The sequence below is a fragment of the Macaca fascicularis genome, chromosome 5, assembly GCF_037993035.2.
Source record: "Macaca fascicularis isolate 582-1 chromosome 5, T2T-MFA8v1.1".
In the NCBI taxonomy this organism is placed as follows: Eukaryota; Metazoa; Chordata; class Mammalia; order Primates; family Cercopithecidae; genus Macaca; species Macaca fascicularis.
The window spans coordinates 187,097,886-187,119,588 of record NC_088379.1 but is presented as its reverse complement, the minus strand read 5'-3'; the positions used below and the strand labels follow the sequence as shown (position 1 = coordinate 187,119,588).

At 39.1% G+C, this 21,703-nt stretch overlaps 1 protein-coding gene across 18 annotated transcripts in view; it reads right to left on the bottom strand.

Moving 5' to 3' along the window:
- The window catches only part of TENM3 (teneurin transmembrane protein 3), a 2,750,454-nt gene that overhangs the window by 468,968 nt on the left and 2,259,783 nt on the right, over positions 1–21,703 (bottom strand). For all 18 annotated transcript variants that reach the window (XM_065545705.2, XM_045391898.3, XM_065545707.2 and 15 more), the window contains one exon: positions 10,578–10,884. In XM_065545705.2, coding sequence (XP_065401777.1) covers positions 10,578–10,809 — 232 coding nt within the window. In that variant the 5' untranslated portion in view covers positions 10,810–10,884. The remainder of the gene's footprint in view (positions 1–10,577; positions 10,885–21,703) is intronic.

The following is a 21,703-nucleotide window of genomic DNA, read 5'->3' as shown; positions in this document are numbered from 1 at the left end:
GGCTCAAGTCATTCCTATCTTACTCAGTCTCCCAAATTAACTTCTAGAATTCTTGCTTTATTTTTTACATTTGTCTTTAATCCATCTTATTTTTGAATATGCTGAGAGATATGGGTCCAATTTTATATTCTTCCAGATGGATAACCAGTTGTGCCAGCACCATTTATCAAATCCCACTGAATAGAAAAACCTTTTTTTTTTGTTTTATGTTAAATTTCCCTATATACTAGAATCTATTTCTGAAATTTTTATCTATTCCATGAACCTACTTGTCTTTATTTTTGCCCATATCATATAGACACGATTACAGCAGCTTCATAATACTTTTGAAAATACATATTAAGTCCATTTTGTCCTCACTATTTGACTTTTCAATGTGGTTTTGACTATTTCCAGACGTTGAAAATATCAATTTATGATCACTTGAATTTTAAGATAAATTTGAAGATCACTCACTCCAGTTAAAATTAACCCTAACCCACTGGAATTCTATGTGATATCCTTAACTTCTATGCATTTATTTGGGGAGAATTCATACTCTTATGGTACCATCTTCCCATCCTAAAGCATTGATTATTTATTTAGATCCTGTTTTATGTCTTTTTAATAATATTTTATAGATACCTTCATATTAGGTCATGTAGCATGCTTGCAAAATTTATTACAAAGAATTTTATAAAGCCTGTTGCCTTTGTGATAGGAATTTTTTTTCTGACTTCCAAGCAGTAGATATTAATAACAGGTATTAGGCATTATTCTAAGCAGTTTACATATATTAACTCATTTTATCCTCAACAAACTACAGCACAATCTATGAATAATGAAAATGGAGGCAGAGAGAAATTATGTAACTTGTACAAAAAAGTTCCTTGGCCAAGATTAGGTAACCTGCCAGTCAGCTAAGGCAAGGCAGACCTGGGATTCACACACAGGTCATGTGGATTCAGAACCTACATTCTCCACCATTATACTATATGATCTACACTGTCTATATATTTATTTTGTATTCATCCAAATACCAAATTCACTTCAAATTCTTTTTTTTTAATTTCTAGAGACACATGGTTTTTGTATGCATACAACCATATCTTTAACAAAAGTACTGACTTTAACTTTTTCCAAAATATATATCAATTGTTTAATTTTCTTATTACAATTGCTAAAACATCTAAAACAATTTTGAATAATAATTGTGAGCATAGGTAAACCTTTCTTATGTTCCTATTTCTATTGAAATGTCCTAGAATCTCACTTTTTAGAATGCTGTTTAATGTCTTGAATGATCATATCAAATATTACTACCACATTGAAGTGTTTTTTCTTCTTGTGAGTTTATTTGAATAAAGAATGGTTTCTAAATTTTTTCCCAAACTTGTAAATCATCTATTGATACGATCATGTTTTTCTACTTTGGTTTATTAATCTAATTATGGTAGATTTCTGAACACCAAAAAATCATTGTATATTCAGCAAGGATTAGTAACCACTTGGTTATTAATTTGGTCTAGCATATTATTCTTTTTATATATTGCTGGATTCTTAAATGCAAATATTTGTTTTGAATTCTTACACACCTACTGAAAAGCAATTTCGGTAGGTAAAGCAATTTATATATGATTTCTTTTTTTGGTACTATTCTAATCAAGTTTAGTTATTAAGGTTATGCCAACTTCATAACATGAACTTTGATGCCTTCCATCTGTTGTGAATGGTGGTGTTGAATAGATTTTTAAACATTAAACTTAGTCGTACTTTGAAGGTTATGTAAAATGTACCTAGGAACATATCGGGCCCTTTGAAACGGTCTCTCTTTTAATCACCTTTCTCATCTTGTCTGAAATAATTGGTGTTGACAAGTTTGCTCCATGCTCTGAAATCTTTTGGGGTTAATCATATTTTCTGAAAAAAAATAAATTCCTCTAGATTTTTCAAATTTATTGCTTGGAATAATAGCTCCTCTTTAGTTGTTACAGTCTTTTTAGGATCTCTTCTTATTTTTGTTCTCATTATTTCTTAATCAGGATCACAGGTGCTTTCTATTTTATTAGCCTTTTTAAAGACTTAGCTGTTTTGTTTGCTTTAAATGTCAGCTATATCTTATGTACCTCTTTCTACTTCCTCTGATTTATTTTCCAGACATTGTACTCTACTCATTTCTTTCTTTTGTTTTTTTTTCTTTTTTTGAGATGGAGTCTTGCTCTGTCGCCCAGGCTGGAGTGCAGTGGTGCGATCTCAGCTCACTGCAACCTCCACCTCCCAGGTTCAAGCAATTCTCTTGCCTCAGCCTCCCGAATAGCTGGGATTACAGGCACGCACCACCACGCACAGCTAGTTTTTGTATTTTTAGTAGACACAGGGTTTCTCCATGTTGGCCAGGCTGGTCTCGAACTCCTGACCTCAGTTGATTCGGCCACCTCAGCCTCCCAAAGTGCTGGGATTACAGGTGTGAGCCACTGTGCCCAGCCTGAACTCCATTTCTTAAATGTATAGTACATTCCTATTTTGTTGGTCTTTGTTCTTGATTTCTTCACAAGGTTTTTCCTATGATATGACTTTCACTGTCTCCCATACATTTTGGAAGTAGACTTTTCACTGCTCTTGATTGCTTTTTATCGTAGTCCAGGGACATCATAATCCAAGGGGCAAAAGTGTTTTTCTTCATTTATCTTTTTGTTATTTATTTCTAATTTTACTACATTTTATGATAAAATGTTTTGGCTTATAAAAGCTATTTTCTTAATTTTTTATGTTTTTTTTTTTGTGGCCAAACACATAATCAGTTTCTGCTACTACTGGCCATAGAAATATAAAAAATTGTATCATTTCTATCTGACAGTTGTAAATTTCTGTATATATACCTTAGTTAAAATTTTTGATTAATATTATATGATTGCGGTCTTATTTTTGTCTTTTAGATCTGCCTGATTCTGAAGGAAGTTAATCAAAATATCTCACCATTAATGTGTTTTAACAATCTTTCTTTTTAAATAGTTTTTGCTTATAAATTTAGCTACTATATTATTGTTTAATGTATGTATTTTAAGAATGTTCTTCTTCTGCACAGTATGCCTTTTATCACTTACCCAATGGTCCTTTTTATCCTGTTGAGAGTTTTTAGTCTTAAATTCCATCTTTCCTGATATTAATACTGCCATTCCTCCTTTCTTTTTGTTTGTATTCACTTAATGTATCTTTATTCTCAACAACTTTCTTTACCATTTTAAGTGTACGTCTTATAAACACCAATAACTTTTATAAACCAAATGAGTAGTTCATGTCAAAATGCAGTACATTTATTTATTTTATTTTTTGGAGACAGAGTCTCGCTCTGTCGCCCAGGCTGGAGTGCAGTGGCATTGACCTTGGCTCACCACAACCGCCATCTCATGGGTTCAGGCGAGTCTTGTGCCTTAGCCTCCTGAGTAGCTGGGACCACACGCCCCCGCCACCGCACCTGGCTAATACTTGTATTTTTAGTAGAGACCGGGTTTCTGTATGTTAGCCAGGCTGGTCTTGTACTCCCAGCCTCAAGTGATCCATCCACCTGGGCATCCCAAAGTGCTGGGATTACAGGCGTGAGCCACCGCACCCGGCCAAAATACAGTATATTTAAATTTTAGGTAATAGGTAATAGAGTAGATTTGACTCCTTTCATCTTGTTTTTTGATTATTCATGATTTTTCCTGTTTCCTTTTTTCCCTTGGAGCTGCTTTTGCTAAATTGGTCAGATTGCTACTCAATCCCTTTCCTCACTGCTAATTAGGTGGGTCTATTGTCCTCTTTTCATTGTATTAATGATTACCTTCCCACTCCTGACATTCATATTCAAATATATGTTTCTCATTGTCATAGGAATGCAAGATAGCAATTATTTCCCTCCACTAAAGCTCTGTTTCGTAACTGTTTCCCCACTCTCCCTCTTCAGATGAGATGAGAATTTGGAACACTTTTACTTTTCTACTTTCCTCCAACTACTGGATTTTGCTGAGATAGGTAAATGCTTTTAGTTCCAGCCTTCTGTTAAGGTTTCTCGTGTAGTGCTTCTGACACATTTCTGGTTGCTCTGTCATCATCGTTTGAGATTTAACTATATACACCGTAGAGCTGCTTTCTCATCATTGTCTCCTCTTTGCAGGTCATGATGCTGATTCAGTTGCTATTTCTTCCTGAGTACTTCCTTAGATGGTGTATGTACGTTGTTGACATGGTCTCTCAATCCCAGCATTACCTCAGTATCTTTCATTTACTCTGAGAGATATATGCTATTGACGGGGTTCAGGACATGCTACCCAAAACATGGCATCTTGGCATTTGAGAAAACAGCAGAAGCAGGAAGGCCACTCTCACTTTCCCCTTGCCCTTCTCCCCTGAAGAAAGACGTAAGATCCTCATCCAAGAGCTGCCCTCCCTATATGAGGAGGAAGGAACATCCATATCTGAAGACACAAGGACACAGAGAAGAATCTGAACAAACGGGCCTTGCCCAGTTCCTCCCAGTTTATCATCATTCAACCCCTGTGTCCAATCATACTTCTCGGTGACTGTCCACTCTTCATCCAACCTTGCACAAAAATACACAAGTTTACCCATTTCTTTCGGCGTTCATTTCCTTATGAAGGGTCTTGTGTCACCGAAAACTTACGTTAAATGAATTTGTGTGCATTTCTCTTGTTAAGCTATCTTTCGTTATAGGGGCCTTAGTCATGAACCTAGTGACTCATGGGAAAAGAAATCTTTCCTCCCCCACAGTATCTTCTCTGCAGATAAGATCTCTGGGTTGCCTTTTTTTTCCCCTCTCAGTAGGTGTTATTCCACTGTTTTCAAGCTTTTGTTGTTGCAGATGAGAAATTCATTATTGGTGTCATTTATTTTTAGTAAGTAAAAACAAGTAACCTGCCTTTTCTCTGTGGAACCTTGTAAACTCTCTTTATCCTTGAAGTTAAAGAATTTTTCTAGAATGTGCTTCAGTTTGTGCGTGTGCATGTGCGTTGTCTTCTTAATTTTATCTGAAATTCTCTTTTCTGTTTTGAGTTGTTTCTTCTACCTGGTCCTCAAAACCACTAACCTCTCTTCTTCAACTAATCTGTTGTCATTTTTAGTTTGTAAATTATGATTGTAATTTTTTTCTCCAGCATTTGGTGGCCATTGTTTGTTTTGTTGTTGTTGCTTTTTTGTTGTTATTGTTCTGGGATTTCTGCACATGCTTTAGTTACGATGTTTTATTTTGGTTATTTTGGTTCAGGTTGTCTTATCTCCATTGTTCATTTTCATTATAAGCTTCTTAATCTATTTCTTTTTTTGCATCTTATCCCACTTCCTGCGTGCTGGGTGCCATTAAATTTGTTGTTTTCCTGAGGTGCTTTAAGAAAGAGTGGGAAATCCTGTTAAATTCCTGGAATGAACATCTCTACTGTTTGGTTTTCTCAGATGGCATTCTCACCATATCAGACGGAGAAATGCATCTGTTCAGGCTTCCCCAGCTCCTGACGGCCCAAGGAAACCAGCTGCTCCCACAAGGCAACATTTGCCCAAGCGGAGGCCATGGGAGGGGCAGGCCAGTCTCTCTCTGGAACCACCAGGCCACAGCATTCTTCTTGACCTTCATATTAGGGCTTCACCCCATTCCACGCTCTCATCTGGCACAAAGCAGAAAGCACCTGCACCAGCTTGGTCCTTCAGGATCCTAACAGAGTTGCAGATCTCATGTGTACCCTCGATCACTGCTCAGCTCACAGGAGGCAGGGAGTCCACTGGGAGATGAGTGGATGAGCCCTATTCCAGCCACCATCATGCCAGAATCCAAGATACATATTTACAGGAACATTCAGACTGCTCCTCTAATGTCCTTTTGTTTCCTCACAAGGCTATCCTTGGTAAGGGGCAGATCTAGCTTCTGGAATGTTTGCATACAAGATGGGCTAGCACTCAGGATGCAGCCCATAAGGGAGGTCCGGCAGTGAGGAATGAGAGCTTGTGGGATCAATTTCCCTCTTCTCTTTCTTTCCTCTTCCCAGTGGAATCCCCCAAACTACACTTGAACTGGCCTTGAACCAGAAAGGCCAGGAGGTGAGCAGAAGCCATGCTTCTGGGGGCTGGGGGTGCTCAGCATTACTGATGAAGGTAAGAATGAAGAGATGGCATGGCCCAAACAGGGGAGTTTCTGCGAGTGGGGCCACGCTGTCAGCAAAGGCCAGAGATGAGGCACAATTAGAAATCAATCGGTGCCTGTTGTTGTCAATCTGCCTTCCTCCTTCCCTTCCCTTCTTTGCAAATTTATTTTGTTTTAATTTCAGTAATGTATAAATATAGATATCATGGTGTTTTTCAAATTTAAAAACAGAGTCCTGGCTGGGTGCAGTGGCTCACGCCCATAATCCTGCACTTTGTGAGGCCTAGGTAGGCGAATCACCTGAGGTCAGGAGTTCGAGACCAGCCTGGCCAACATGGCGAAGCCTCATCTCTACTAAAAATACAAAAAGTAGCTGGGCATAGTGGCAGGTGCCTGTAATCCCAGCTACTTGGGAAGTTGAGGCAGGAGAATTGCTTGAACCCGGGAGGCAGAGGTTGCAGTGAGCCGAGATCATGCCATTTCACTCCAGCCTGGGAGACAAGTGAGATTCCGTCTCAAAACAAAAACAAAAAACAGAATCCTTCCTCTCCATTGCCATTCTACCAATAAAGAATAGATGGTGTTCTTCACAAGTTAAAATTCTTAAATTCACAACCCCAACACTGATTATTGACTAACTCTTATACAATTTGGGTTAGGGCCCCAAAGTGGTTCTTTTCAGGCTTATGACTCAGTGAAACAAATGTATTCTTCCTTCCAGACATCATCTCTTTTCAAGGTTCACCCTCACAGGCCGCGCTCCTTGTTGGAATTGATAAGTGTTTGGTCAAGAATACTACAGGCAATGTGCATAGCCCAGAGAGCTGCAGCAGAGAAAAAATGTTCTTTTATTTTACCACTTCTCCAAAAGCTGTGGGATGATCCTATGCAGCTGTTTCATAAGAAATTTGTCTGACCTGATGGAATAACTTTTCTTCAAAGATTAATAAAAGAAAACAGAATTCAAGAACGCAAAACAAGCCATTGTTACCCCAAACTCATCCTCACCTACAGCAAGCTCCACAGCTGTTCAAAGAGCAACTATTTCCATCACCAACAAACGACATGAAGAGATTTAAAAAGAGAAAGAGATCTATGTGAGATCCCGTCAAATTACACAATGACTGTGAAGATGAAATGATCCCCAGCATTACACTATCTAAATATAACATGTAATTAACAGTAGTCACCTGCCAGTCAGTAAGGCCATACAAAACCATTAAAATCAAGTTTGATAATTAGACATAAAATTGGTCAATTAGAAATGTAAAAACATCATATTTCTCGATTTGAATTCTCCATATAATTGCACCAACAGAATCCCTGCTTGTCCCTTTCTCCAGCTGAAGCCGCATTTCCCTGTGTCATTCAAGGAGTAAATGGATATAGGACTGATCGGCTGTTTTAAAACTCCATGGACAAAAAAAGCGAAATTAGCATGACTCTTTGGAATTGTTTCAAAGATATTTGGCTACTATGAATATTTTTCATCTTTCATTTTTATTGCCTATATGATGTCAGTAGCTGTGGCAGGAAGCACATTTTGTCAATTAAATAATTAATCCCATAGCATAATAGTCCATGAGGAAAAATTGACATTTGTCAGGTTCAAAGACAATGAAAGCCTGGAAGGATTTTACATTATGCTTACTCAAGAAAAACATGATCTGATAGCAGACTTCCCTTACTCATTTCTCTCCTACACCTGCCACTCCCACTACAAATACTCCCCACATCAAACCACAGGAAGGAGACAGTATCTGCAATGCCACCCTCACGCTCATCCTCATTCACACAATTACAAAATCATATCAATTTTATTTCCTAAATATGCCTGCAGTCTCTGCACACCTCACTATCTACACCATGAACATTTTATTTCAAAATTGACTAAAACGGGCTGGGCGTGGTGGCTCACACCTGTTATTTCAGCACTCAGGGAGGCCCAAGTAAGAGGGCTGCTTGAGGCCAGGAGTTTTGAGACCAGTCTGAGAAACAAGCGAGACCCTGTCTCTATTAAAACAAAATGTCTTTAAAATTCGCCAGGCATGGTGTGGTGTGCACTTACGATTCCAGCTACTCAGGGGGCTGAGGCAGGAGGATCTTTCGAGCCCAGGAGCTGTAGGCTGCAGTGAGCTATGACTGCCCCACTGCAGTTCGGCTTGGGCAACAGACTGACACCTTGTCACTAAATAAATAAATAATAATAATAATAGGCTTAAAAAATTGATTCCAATAAACCAAAGGGTGATATTTTACTGAGTTGCCTGTTTTTCACTGTGGCAACTGCACAGAGATTAGAAGCCAGGCCAGAGTCGGGCAAGCTTGGGCTCAAGTTCCAGCTGAATTTCAGGAGCCATGGGATCTCCAGCCTCTCCAAACCTCATACGTCTCAACCTGTGAAAAGACTATGCTACCAGGACCCACCTTACCAGGGGGCTGCATACTCCTGCCTAGGGCGCTGACCAGCACGTAGGCAGCATTAGCTGTATGTAACTAGCAGTCCATCCCATCTATGTTTCTACAAAGCTCGGATTCACACACGTCAAGTGACCTGCAGTACCATCACACACCGTGTGTGCGCTTCTCCATTCACTTCTGCTCTCCAGCAAGGCCTCCCTGGCCGCCTGGCACACTTTCTGTTTCCTCTGCCCCTTCGTATTCTGCAGTCCTTGGCTTGGAAGGAGTGAGGAACAACACTATTTGGCCCCCCTAAGAACTTCCGTTTCAGGGCTTCTACAAATGCTACCGCCAGGTTGTCAACAACAGTCTGCGCTGGATTAAGGCTGTCTAGGAGGAGAACGGTTCCGTGTGCTATTTTTAACCTGTGTAGGCATCATCTGTGCTGCCAAAAAGAAATGCTTGCCTGGGGTGGAGATGACCCCCAAATGCTGCTGTTTCCTTCAAATAATATTCCACAGTATGGAGTTTGGGGTTTTTTTCTTTTCTTTTATTATTATTATTATTATTATTATTATTATTATTGTTTTCCTACAGGGCACTAAAGAGTTATTTTTGTTACAAAAAGCAAGACTTTACATTCGGTCCAGATCGTACACATTTCTACACTACTTTTTTTAAATTGTTGTACTATTTTTTAAATTGTTGAAAAAATGTACACTGATCATCTATTTCAGCTGGGCAGATGATACGAAAAAATGGGTTTCAAATGACAATACAGTGTACAAGCAACTAACAGTACATACCTCAAATATGTGTTGTATCTCCCCTGAAAAACCGATGAAAAATTTTAAGCTATTTTGTCCCTTTTCATAAAATTTGATACCAGTAATTAGTAAGGCATGCTTTAGGGTATAAAAATCTCTCCTTAGCAAATCAAATGAGTTTTCTTTGATGTAAACTGGCTTGGGTGAGTGAACACTGTTTCAATCTAGTTAGAATGGCTCTTTGCACAATGCAGGGAAGAAAAGAACCATGGAAAATTTTCAAACTTTTGAACGATTTATTGCATTATTACTTTTTCTTCAATGTGTTCCTGCCCAATATCAAACTGTTAGTCACACTGTCTGTACAGTGATTGGAAAAGAATGAATATATTCTTTATTATTAAAGTTTAATTCATTTTTCCTCATTTCCAGATTAAATTAGCTAAGGGATGCTAAGTTATGTGTAAATTATACTGCACATTAGAAATGTAAGAGGATTTTATTTTTATTAATCTTGCCCACATCTCAAGACTGTATTAGAAGAAACAAAATATAACTACGTATGTCTAATAAAAATAACCTACTGTCTTAAGAGTGGAAATGGGTAGGTTTAGGATAGTGAAGTTACAGGAGTCATGATTCCACTGGGAGCATCCTCAGGCCAAAACCAGTGTAAAAATGTTCCACAGATATATGCGAATGAGCAAACCCTAGTGGATTATATGGTGGGAAACCAGGAAGTGTTAAGGTATAAACTTAATTTACTGGGTTGCCTGGGAGAAAGACAACGGGAGCTTTCCGTGGCAGGCTCTTGTGTGAATCAGACAGAGGCAAACAGCAGGGCTGCTCGGGTGCTGAGATGATCTGGGATAACAAGCCACACTTTCTTGTGAGGGAAAGGTGGGTTTCTTCACCAACAGCTCCTGTTCTCCTTGTACGGGTTCTAACCACAGATACAATGGCTGTGAGCACCTTCATTCAACTAAAAGGGAGCCCCAGAGACTGGAGTTTCAAGTTTACACAAGTTTGCACAAACGCTTGGACCATATGCAGAATCATAAACCTCATGTATAGCAGATGAGGCTTTGGAATTCTCCACGTGTCAGTGCCTGTGCCTGGGGGGCCAATGTGCCCAATTGGCGGCTTTCTACCTCTCCTCTGGAATACTGTGTGATCCTCTAATATCTCAAAATCACAATCAGCAGATGGAACACCAAAGTCAGAAAACAGACATGTCACCTTGACACCTACGAGTTAGCAACATGTGAGCATTGCCTTATTTTACTAGGACAGTTACCCACCTTGTCTAGTGAACTCGTCTGCTTCTCTGTGAACCAAATCCTTTACTCTGTTGCCATAAAGCAGCCGCGAGGAATCATGATCAAAAGCTTTCAGTGTCTCGCTGGAGCTGTAGGACTTCTGTGTGGGTACCCGACACTCCTCATTGTCTGCGGAGGAATTGGTGTAGCGCCGTTCTTTCTCTCGTCTGCTCTTGGTCAGGGAGCAATAAGGCCTGCGTTCTTTCACATCCATACTTCATTCCTTCTGTGTGCACATCAGTCCTGCTGGTGACAACTTAGGCTCGGGGTTCAAGTCTCATTGGCCTCTCTGTAAAGATACAAGGTTTGCATGATGTCAGCATGACGTCCACCTAAAAACTGGCTACTCTCTACCCTTCTCGATCTGGGATGGTAGGAAACAATAGTATTGCTTACCTAGGAAACTGGCTTTCAACAAGAAATTCGTATTTCTGAAATTAGTGTAAAATATTTTGTATCTCCAAGAGGTGAAGCACGCTTTCTGCTGGTGAGGGCTTTGAGTGTTTATTGAAGCTACTGTATCTGATTTACCCCACTAGTACAAAAAATAATTGGAAGCTCACCCTCAAATTTCACTACAGAAACCAGCTAAAAATTGGCTTCAATAGTTTGTTAAATTTTCCACAATGGAAAAGTTAGAATGGCTTTTTCTCTTTATAGCATTTCTCCGTTCAAAATAAATTCCCTTTCTTTTTCTTATAAATGTACACTATTTTTTTCTTTTTCAATGTATTTTAAAGAGCAGGAGCAAATTGGGAAATTCTTGCTACTGAACTTTTTTTTTTTTTTTTTTTTTAAAATATATCTTACAAAGACTCTTTCTTCAGAGGGCACAATTTTCATGTTTTAAGAACTCAAATGTCTTGAATTGCGGAAAAAGCTGGTCCTCCTCCCACACCAGTCTGCTTAAAATGCATTTTCCTCTCTAGCAAAAGAATTTAATCAGCACTATCCTGATATTTAAGGTAATTCAAGTGGCTAATTTGATGGGGGGAGTTTCCTGCAACTTCACGAATAAGGAAGTCAAATGGTGTTTCTCTGCTTAAAAACTCTCTATTTCCTGAATTTGCTGAACTGACAGTGGAAGGGGTGGGTGGAAAAGGTCTGCGGCAAAAGACTGGGGCCTTCAAGAGGTAGAGTGGCCCAGGACTAATCTGCATTTCAAATGGTCCTCCTTTGTCTTTATTCTTTCTCCTTTTGTCTCTCCTTTTAATCTGAAGGACCCTGAAGGCTTTATCTTCAGCCCTTAGTGTTTTCTTCCCACCCCACTAAATTCACTTTTTCCTATATTCACTTTTTCTTTGAGTGATTCCATAGTCAACTTGAAATCAATGGTTCCCAGCTGGCCCCAGGCCTTCTCCTTGGTTCCCGTAGTATCCTTCGGACTGACTGCTGTTAAGAAAGTAGTTTCTTCACTTCCAAAAAAAGTGAGTCCCTCTCTCAAAGAATCAGTGTCTCTGGTCTCGGTCTCAGTCTCTCTGTCTCTGTCTGTCTCTTTCTCTCTCTCTCCCCCACTCTCTCCAGCATGCACTGTCAGCATACACACCACACAGCTCATTAATGTGCTTCCAACTTGGAGCCTTGTGGCTGACTCTCTCCCATGTCAACTCAGCTTATCCTGGAGTTGTCAACAATTCTTGATCCTTTCTGTTGTAACATTACAAATGTTCCCCTCACTTTCAAAGTTTTGCCTTCCATCAGCTACAAGAAGAGTGGCAAGATTCCCTGGGCTGGAATAACCACAGAGTTCCAGAGCCCAGACCTGGGAAGGTTTGGAGTGTTCCTCCCTGCTATGTCTTCAACCAAATCATACCCTCCTCTCGCCATGTTGCCAATGAAGGGTTCCCCTGTGGGGTTCCATATTTCTCTGCTTCCAAATATCGATATTGCTACCAAATACCGAGCTGTTCAAAGTAGTTGCTAACATTTTAGTTTAGTCTTGGAATATATCTTGATTTCTCTACCTTTGTCTTCTTTTCCATGAATGTGATTTTTATTTTAAAAAACGATTTTTCACTGACCCCTCTGATTCATTACTCTATTATTATATTTACAAATTCTTCCAATAGCTCCTAAGAGAAACTGAATTTCTCCTGTTGTACCTTTCCTTTCAATCTTAAATTGAAATAATAAACATTTTCAAGGTATGGTGACAGATCATTTTTATACAAAAGGATTAAAACAACTTACCAATTCACTCTTTTTATTCCACCAAAGAGAAGTATTTTTTTAACTTATTTTTTTTTTAATTTAATTTTTTTTTTTTTTTTTAGAAGGAATCTCGCTCTGTTGCCCAGGCTATAGTGTAGTGGCGCGATCTTGGTTCACTGCAACCTCCGCCTCCCAGGTTCAAGCAATTCTCCTGCCTTAGCCTCCCAAGTAACTGGAACTACAGGAGCTCGCCACCACATCCAGCTATTTTTCTGTATTTTTAATAGAGATGGGGTTTCACCAGGTTAGCCAGGATGGCCTTCATCTCCTGGCCTCGTGATCTACCCGCTTCTGCCTCCCAAAGTGCTGGGATTACAGGCGTGAGTCACCGCTCCCAGCCAAGAGATTTTATTTTATTATTATTATTATTTCGAGACAGAGTCTTGCTGTGTTGCCCAGGCTGGAGTACAGTGGCACAATCCCGGTTCCCTGCAACCTTTGCCTCCCAGGTTCAAGCAATTCTCCTGCCTCAGCCTCCTGAGTAGCTGGAATTACAGGCACACGCCACCACACCCAGCTAATTTTTGTATTTTTAGTAGAGACAGGGTTTCACAATGTTGGTGAGGCTAGTCTAGAACTCCTGACCTCAGGTGATCCACTTGCCTCGGCCTCTCAAAGTGCTGGGATTACAGGCGTGAGCCACTGTGCCCAGCCCCGAGAAGTTATTTCAGATGAATATTTACTGGATGACTACTATGTGTTAGTCTATCTTCTAGGTGCTGAGGACAAAGAGTGGATAAATGTTCCTGTCCTTATGAGGCATACATTTAGTCAGGGAAACAGGTACATTCTTTCTAACAGAGTGAATACATATGTCTAAGTTCCAGGGAAATTTTGTTTCCAAATCGTCTTGATCTTTTTGGAGGGAAGGCCCTATAGACTGAAAACTAAATGATCATTAAAAAGCTTTTCATTGATCAGAAAAATATAAATCGAGCATTTTTAGTAATAAAGATTCGGGATTTGAAGTCATTCTGAAAGTTTCATTTCTTGCCCTAAATTGACATCTATTTTAAAATAAGTGTTGCTATATATACACATATGTATGCATTTTGGTACTTTAAAACTGAACTGATTGAAGCAAGGGGAAATTGTTTTCTGCTCTGCTGCTGTTTTGCTTCCATTAGTTGGACTAGGTATTGACTGGCAAACTCTGCCAGCCAAATCGGATCCACCACCTGTTTTTGTAAATAAAGTTTTTCTGGAACACAGCCCTTGCATTTGTTGACGTATTGTCCTTGGCCATTTTCATGCTACAAAGACAGAGCTGAGTGGCTGCAACAGGACTGCAGTGGTTTGAATTGCGTATCCCGAAAAGGTAAACCTTAACTGAAATCTTAACTCCCAGTATCTGCCACTGTGATCTTATTTGAAAATGGAGTTTTACTTTTATTTCCGCAGATGTAATAAGGTTACAATGAGGTCATACTGGATTAGGGAGGGCCCTAAACGCAATGGCTGGTGTCTTTATGAGAGGCAGGAGAGGAAAATTTGGATACAGGCACACACAGACACATGGAAGGAAGGCCAGGCGAAGACAGAGGCGGAGATGGGAGCAATGGCGCTGCCAGCCAAGGAGCACGAATGGCCGCCAGCAGCAAACGGAAGTCAGAAGAGAGGCGCGGAGCGGATCCTTCTCTGGACTGCAGAGGTGTGGCCCTTGACCTCACACTTTTGACCTCCAGCACTGAGAGATTAACTTCCTGTTGTTTTAAGCCACCAGGGTTGTGGTCATCTGTCACTGCAGCCACAGGAAACGAACACGGAGACCTGATGGCCTGCAAAGTCTAAACTATTTGCTATCTGGTCCTTTAGAGAAAACAGTGTGTAAGCCTCTGATTTAAACCATCCATCTTTCCATTCTCTTTGTCTGTTTGGATTTTTTTTTTTTTTAGACGGAGCTTCACTCTTTCACCCAGGCTGGAGTGCACTGGTACAATCTCGTTCACTGCAACCTCTGCCTCCCTGGTTGAAGTGATTCTCCCACCTCAGCCTCCCAAATAGCTGGGATTACAGGCGCGTGTCACCACACCCAGCTAATTTGTGTATTTTTAGTAGAGATGGGGTTTCATCATGTTGGCCAGGCTTGTCTCAAACTCCTGACGTCAGGTGATCTGCCCGCCTTGGCCTCCCAAAGTGTTGGGATTCACAGGCGTGAGCTGCAGCGTCCGGCCCCATTTGGATCTTTAAGGGCAAAAAGTATTCTCTCTACTGTATCATTTTCATGATACCATTTTATAATCTTGCAAATTAGATAATCAGTACATTCTTTAACATAGTAATCACAATTAAAGATGCAACTTTGTGGTAATATTTCTAAAGTTTATAAATCAATACCAACTAAATGTTAATACCTAGTAATGGAAAGATGATTTTAGGTATTCTTAAGCTTTCTAAAACATCTCTAGCATCAAATATCTGAGTTTTCTTTATTTGTGAAACAATTCTCCAGTGCCACAATACATCAAGATGTAGTATTTTATTATGCCGTCAAAGATCGAGGCAATTTGATCTTAGACTGCAAACAATAAAAAGTCCTTTGTATCTCTCTTTTCATTTTTGTACATAGTTCAGACTCTTCGAGGATTTAATCTACACTGTAATATTTGCAACTACTGATATGCTTCATTGATGGAAGTCAATGAGTTCAATATGACTTCAAAAGGCAGTTTTCTGTGTTATCTCTTCCACTCAAGGCTGAAGATGAGAAGGTTAAGAAATGCAGCTTAAGTAATGCCAAACTGTTAGAGCACTTTGATGGTGACTGCAGAGTCCTACGCAAGGAAGAGGGTCACTGTGTGCATTTTCAGCAAAAAGCATGTGATGAATATGACATTAGCAGCATCAGTGGGCAAAGCCTTTGAAAAATAAGGAAAGCCATTAGAAAGTTGACAAAAACAAACAGACAAAAAACAAAAAAACTTTTGATTGGCCAGGCTCAGTGTCTCACGCCTGTAATCCCAGCACTTTGAGAGGCTGAAGTGAGAGGACTGCTTGAGGCCAGGAGTTCAAGACCAGCCTGGGCAACACGGTGAGACCACATCGCTACAAAAAAATTAAAAATCAGCTGGGCGTGGTGGCACATGCCTGTAGTTCTAGCTACTCAGGAGGCTGAGACAGGAGGATCGCTTGAGCCCAGGACTTCAAGGCTACAGTGAGCCATGGGTCATGCCACTACACTCCAGCCCAGGCAACACAGTGAGACTCCGTCTCAAAAAAACAAAACAAATAAAAACTTCTGATTGAACTGGCTACAGCAAATACACAACAATATCAAGCTGATTTGGTTAATTTTCATTAGCTCCTTGAAACGCACCTCAGTTACTGACCATAGCACTCCTCTGGAAATCACAGCTGGACTTAAAGCAAGCTGGATTACTTGGTTATTTGTTTCTTCCCAACATTCAGTATGTGACTGAATGAATGAAAGGGCAGGCAATCCCTGCCTTATGGACACCAGACTTAGGGTCATCCTATCCTCTCTTTCAGACGTATTATTTAAATATATTTTGAAACCTGGCCAGAGAACTTAACGACATCTTTACATTGTTTTGTAACATGTTCCTAATCCTGACGAAATACTTTTTAATATCTTTAGAAAGTAACTTGATTTTAACTGTAATTTTTGTATCTTTAAAACCCTTGATGCCAATGATTACAATTTATCAAACAACCCTAACATCAATTGTAGTTCCAAAATTCCATAAGGTGGTATATATCTATGTAGAGACTGAAATATAAACAAATATCCAAATCCAAAAGATTAAATAACCTCTAGATCAAACTCACTTATGCTTCCACTTTTATCTGTTTTCTGTACCAATTACACATCCTTGAATGTTACCTTGGATATCTCTATATAGAGTGTCCTCCTATCTTTATTATAGTCTGGAAAAGTTCACGCCCAAAAGAACCAGACTTCAAAGAAACACTAATTTACACCAACACATTTTAGATTAAAGGTCTAAATTAAGTTCTTTGTACAGAGTACCAAAATTTTTTTGCCTTTTTTTACTCACAATTCATATTTTCACTAAGTTAGTATTTATGATTTATTACCAGTTATGTTAATTGAACAGTAAATATAACTTTGCATACCATAAGAATTTCAAAGCATTTCCTTTATTGAATAACTAAAATAATTGAGGAAATCAATTGCTTTTGTTCATTTTAGAGAAAATTATGTTTCCTGAGGCAAATTTATAAATCAAAGAATTGAAATAAGTACAAAAATAAAATCATATTATGATTTTTTTTCTTCTAGAGCTAAATTCAAGCATAACTAGAATTTGAGCTTATAGTTTCAAGTAGTAGAACACAAGAGAATCTAACTATCATGTTAGTGGTAAAAAGTTAAAACACAAGGCCAGGCATGGTGGCTCATACCTGTAATTCCAGCACTTTAGGAGGCCAAGGCAGGAAGATTGCTTGAGCCCAGGAGTTTGGGACCAGCCTGATGAAACCCTGTCTCTATAAAAACCAAACCAAACAAAAACAAAACAAAAAAACAGGCACAGTGGCACATGCCTGTAGCCCCAGCTACTTGGGTGGCTGAGATGGGAGGATCTATTGAGCCTAGGATGTGGAGGCTGCAGTGAGCCATGACAGTGCCACCGCACTCCAGCCTAGGAGACAGAGTAAGACCCTATCTCAAAAAACACTCTACAAAGACTGTGAAAGGAAATACAGGAAAAAGGGAACCTACTATGAACATAAAATGTGAGACTTGCTGGGAAGATTCAGAGACAGAGAAAAATAAATATAATGAGCAGTGATTGAGAAGGTTAAAATTGGGCAGGTTGTTTCCTTTACACATGACAGTAAATAAAGAGAACTTTTGATAGCAATAATAAATAAGAAGCCACCTTTTGCTTCCAGCCAAGATTGCAATAACAAGAACTGGATTACCCTGCTATCTAAAACAATAACAACAAACAGACAAAATATCTGAAACCACAGTTTTCAAGCCATTGACATCAGTCAGTAAAGGACAGTTAAGCCTGAGAGATGAGAAACAGATAAGCTGTGCCGTGGATCACACTTGCTTACTGCCTTCAAAATTTCCAGACTGTAGCAGAGGAAGGGGGGCCCAGGAAGAGTCCAGAAGACTCTCTCAATTAGAGGTGAAGCTGAGCCCTGTAGAACAGGTGGTAAGAGTTTGCAGGACAAGTTGCTGGAGAAAAGAGAGCCACTTGGAGAAAGAATCCTGAAGATCTGCAAAGGGTCCCTCTGGGTTGTTCCACAGAGTACTGATCAACACAGGTGTGTGAGGAGACCACTGACGGGCAGAGAACGAATGATATGAAAGGACTATATCAGGGTATCTCAACCTCAGCACTACTCACCTTCTTGAAAGAAAAATTCCTTTTTTGTGAGAGTGGGGCATTTTGTAGTAGGATGTTGGGCAGTACTCCTAGCCTCTACCCACTAGATGCCAGTCACACCCTCAGTCATGACAATCAAAAATATTTCTAAGGCCGGGTGCGGTGGCTCAAGCCTGTAATCCCAGCACTTTGGGAGGCCGAGACGGGCGGATCACGAGGTCAGGAGATCGAGACCATCCTGGCTAACATGGTGAAACCCCGTCTCTACTAAAAAATACAAAAAAAAAAAAAACTAGCTGGGCGAGGTGGCGGCGCCTGTGGTCCCAGCTACTCGGGAGGCTGAGGCAGGAGAATGGCGTGAACCCGGGAGGCGGAGCTTGCAGTGAGCCAAGATCCGGCCACTGCACTCCAGCCTGGGCGACAGAGCAAGACTCCGTCTCAAAAAAAAAAAAAAATATTTCTAGATATTACCAAATGTCCCTGAGGGCAAAACTTTCCCTCTAAAGGACCACTGAATTATAGGTAAAGTAAGCATAGAGGGCTCACACAAGACCAAGAATAGTATCTGTTTCCAGCAGCCAGATTGGGAAAATAAAATCATACTTCACTGGGCAATGTACTCAGAAAGGTCTTGCCTCAGTTGTGGGGAATAATTAGCAGTAAACTAAACACAGTTCTGGTTCTACCTAGCAAAACTTAAAAGCAAGACCAGGAAGGCTCTGTTTCCAAGTAGCTTAACTGCACAACACCAAAGCTTAAGAATATTACAGAAATATAAAAATATCCATCATTCAACAAGATATAATCCACCATAGTTGACATCCAATCAAAAATTACCAGGCATGCAAAGAAGAAGGAAAATAATAAAGAGAAAAATTAATCAATTGAAACTACCCAGAAGTGATATTGATGTAAGAATTCACAGAGAAGGACATGAAAATGGTTATTATAACTGTATTCCATACCATCAAAAAATTAGAGACATGGCATATATAAAAGGAAGACTAAAGTCAAACTTCAAGAGAAAAACTTCAATGTCTGAGATAAAAAATATACTGAATAGAATTAATGGCAGATTAGACACTGCAGAAGAAAAGAGTAGAGAACTCAAAATGGTAATAGAAACTATGCAAAATAAAGCACAGAAAAAGAATAGGTGGATAAATAAATAAATAAAACATCAGAAGGATACAGGACTACTTTAAGAGACCAATATACATGTGGTTGGAATCCCAGAAGAAGAAGACAAACAAAAGTGAACAGAAAAAAATGTGAAGAAATAGTAACTGAAGATGTTTCAAAATTGATGAATATTATAAACTTACAGATACCAGTAGTTCAACAAGCACCAAACACAAGAAATGTGAACAAAACTACACCAGGGCATTTGGTTATGATTAATTGTTCAAAACCAGTGATAAAGAGAAAATCTTAAAGGGAGACACAGGAAAAAGGCATATCACATACAGAGCTTCTCAAAGGAAATAATGTAAGCAAAATGACAGTAGAGAAACATCTTTAAAGTACTGAAAGAAAAAAAAAACTCACCCTAGAATTTTATATCCCATGAAAATATCTCTCAAAAATGAAGGTGAAATAAATACCTTTTTGGACATACAGAAGCTGATCATCAGCAGACTCTCATTACAAAAAATGTAAAGGAAGCCCTTCAGGCAAAATAAAAACAAAATCACATAGAAATATGTACCTACACAAAGGAATAAACAGTACTTGAAAATGGTAAGTATGTGGTTAAGTATGTAAGATATTTGTCTTACTATTTAAATCTTAAAAGACAGACAACTAAGCAATCATCATAGCAGTGTACTGTAGCATTTATAACATGTGTAAGTAAAATATATCACAATAATAGCATAAAGGAAGGGAGAGAACATACAGAAGTACACTATTACAAGGTATGTGAAGTTACCTAATATCACGTCAAGGTAGACAGTGTTATATTAAAGATATATAGTTTAAACCCTAAAGAAGGCACTGAAACAACAAAGCAAATAGTTATAACTAATAGTCACGAAAGGGATAACAGAGTTTTTAAAAATGGAAGCATAAAAATATACAATTAATCAAAAGAAGGTAGTAAAAGGGGAAAGTTGAACACAGAAAATATGGTACAAATCAAATGCAAATAGGAAGATGATAGACTTAAACTTAACTAGGTCAAAAATCACATTAAATATAAATGGTCTAAACACTCCACAAAATGCAGAGATTTTCAGATTGGATTTTTTTTTTTTTTTTTTTTTTTTTCAGTCTCGCTCTGTCACCCAGGCTGGAGTGCAGTGACATGGTCTCGGTTCACTGCCAGCTCCACCTCTCAGGTTCATGCCATTCTCCTGCCTCAGCCTCCCGGGTAGCTGGGACTACAGGTGTCTGCCACCACGCCTGGCTAATTTTTTGTATTTTTAGTAGGGACGGGGTTTCACCATGTTAACCAGGATGCTTTTGATCTCCTGATCTTGTGATCTGCCTGCCTCGACCTCCCAAAGTGCTGGGATTACAGGTGTGAGCCACCGTGCCTGGCTAGATTGGGTTATTTTTAAAGATCCAATTAGGTGCTGTTTCCAAGAAACACACTTAAATGTAATGACACAAATAGGTTAAAAGTAAATGAATGAAAAAAGAGAATTCTAACTCTATCAATAATCACATTAAATACAAATAATTTACACACACCAATTAAAAGGCAGAGATTGTCACATTGGATGAAAGAGCAAGACAAGACCAGATAGAGGAACACTGTGCAGTGATTCAAAAGAATGCAACTGATCTGTATGTATAGACCTGAAATTGTGCACAAAGCATAGTGATCATTAATTTCTTTACTTATTTATTTATCCTACATGTATAAATGCTACCAGTTGTCATGGTGACACGACACTGTGAGAAGCAATGGGAATGGAGGAATATACAACACATAGCCCCTGTGCTCTTTTAATCTGAAAAAGGAGACAGAAGTGAAATAAAATCAATTTATTTATAATTGTACAAATGAGACTTTTAGCTTAGGAAGATCTCTCTGGCTGAAGGATGGAAAATAGGGGAAAAGGGATGGAGTGGAGATTTAGAAAAATGGATGGCTATGAGAGATAGAGGTGGCATCAGCATGACTATGATGGGCTAAAATGAGGGTGAGGAAAAGCAAAGAGTTGAGAATGATACCAACTTTCTGGCTTGAGCAGCTGAGTGAAGAGGAAACTCTCCTGAGAGAGAGAAAACAGGAGGCCATCCCCTAAGCACTATTTAATACACATCCCCAACGTTTGCTTTTTTGTTTTCATTTAAAATATGTATTAAGCAGGTAAATTTTTTCCTTCTGGAAACTAGAAAATGCAGATAAGCCAAAATAAATTGCCCTCCTAGCCTTTTGGTGTTCACCTTTTCAGACATTTTCCATGCATATGCTGTATGTATATACGAACATGTGTGTATAGATATACATATATATTTAAAATGGATAATCTTGTAACCCATTTTTACTTAATATATGAACATTTTCATGTTGATAAAGATATGTCATTATTTTAAGTATAATGAATAGAAAGCTTATTGTTT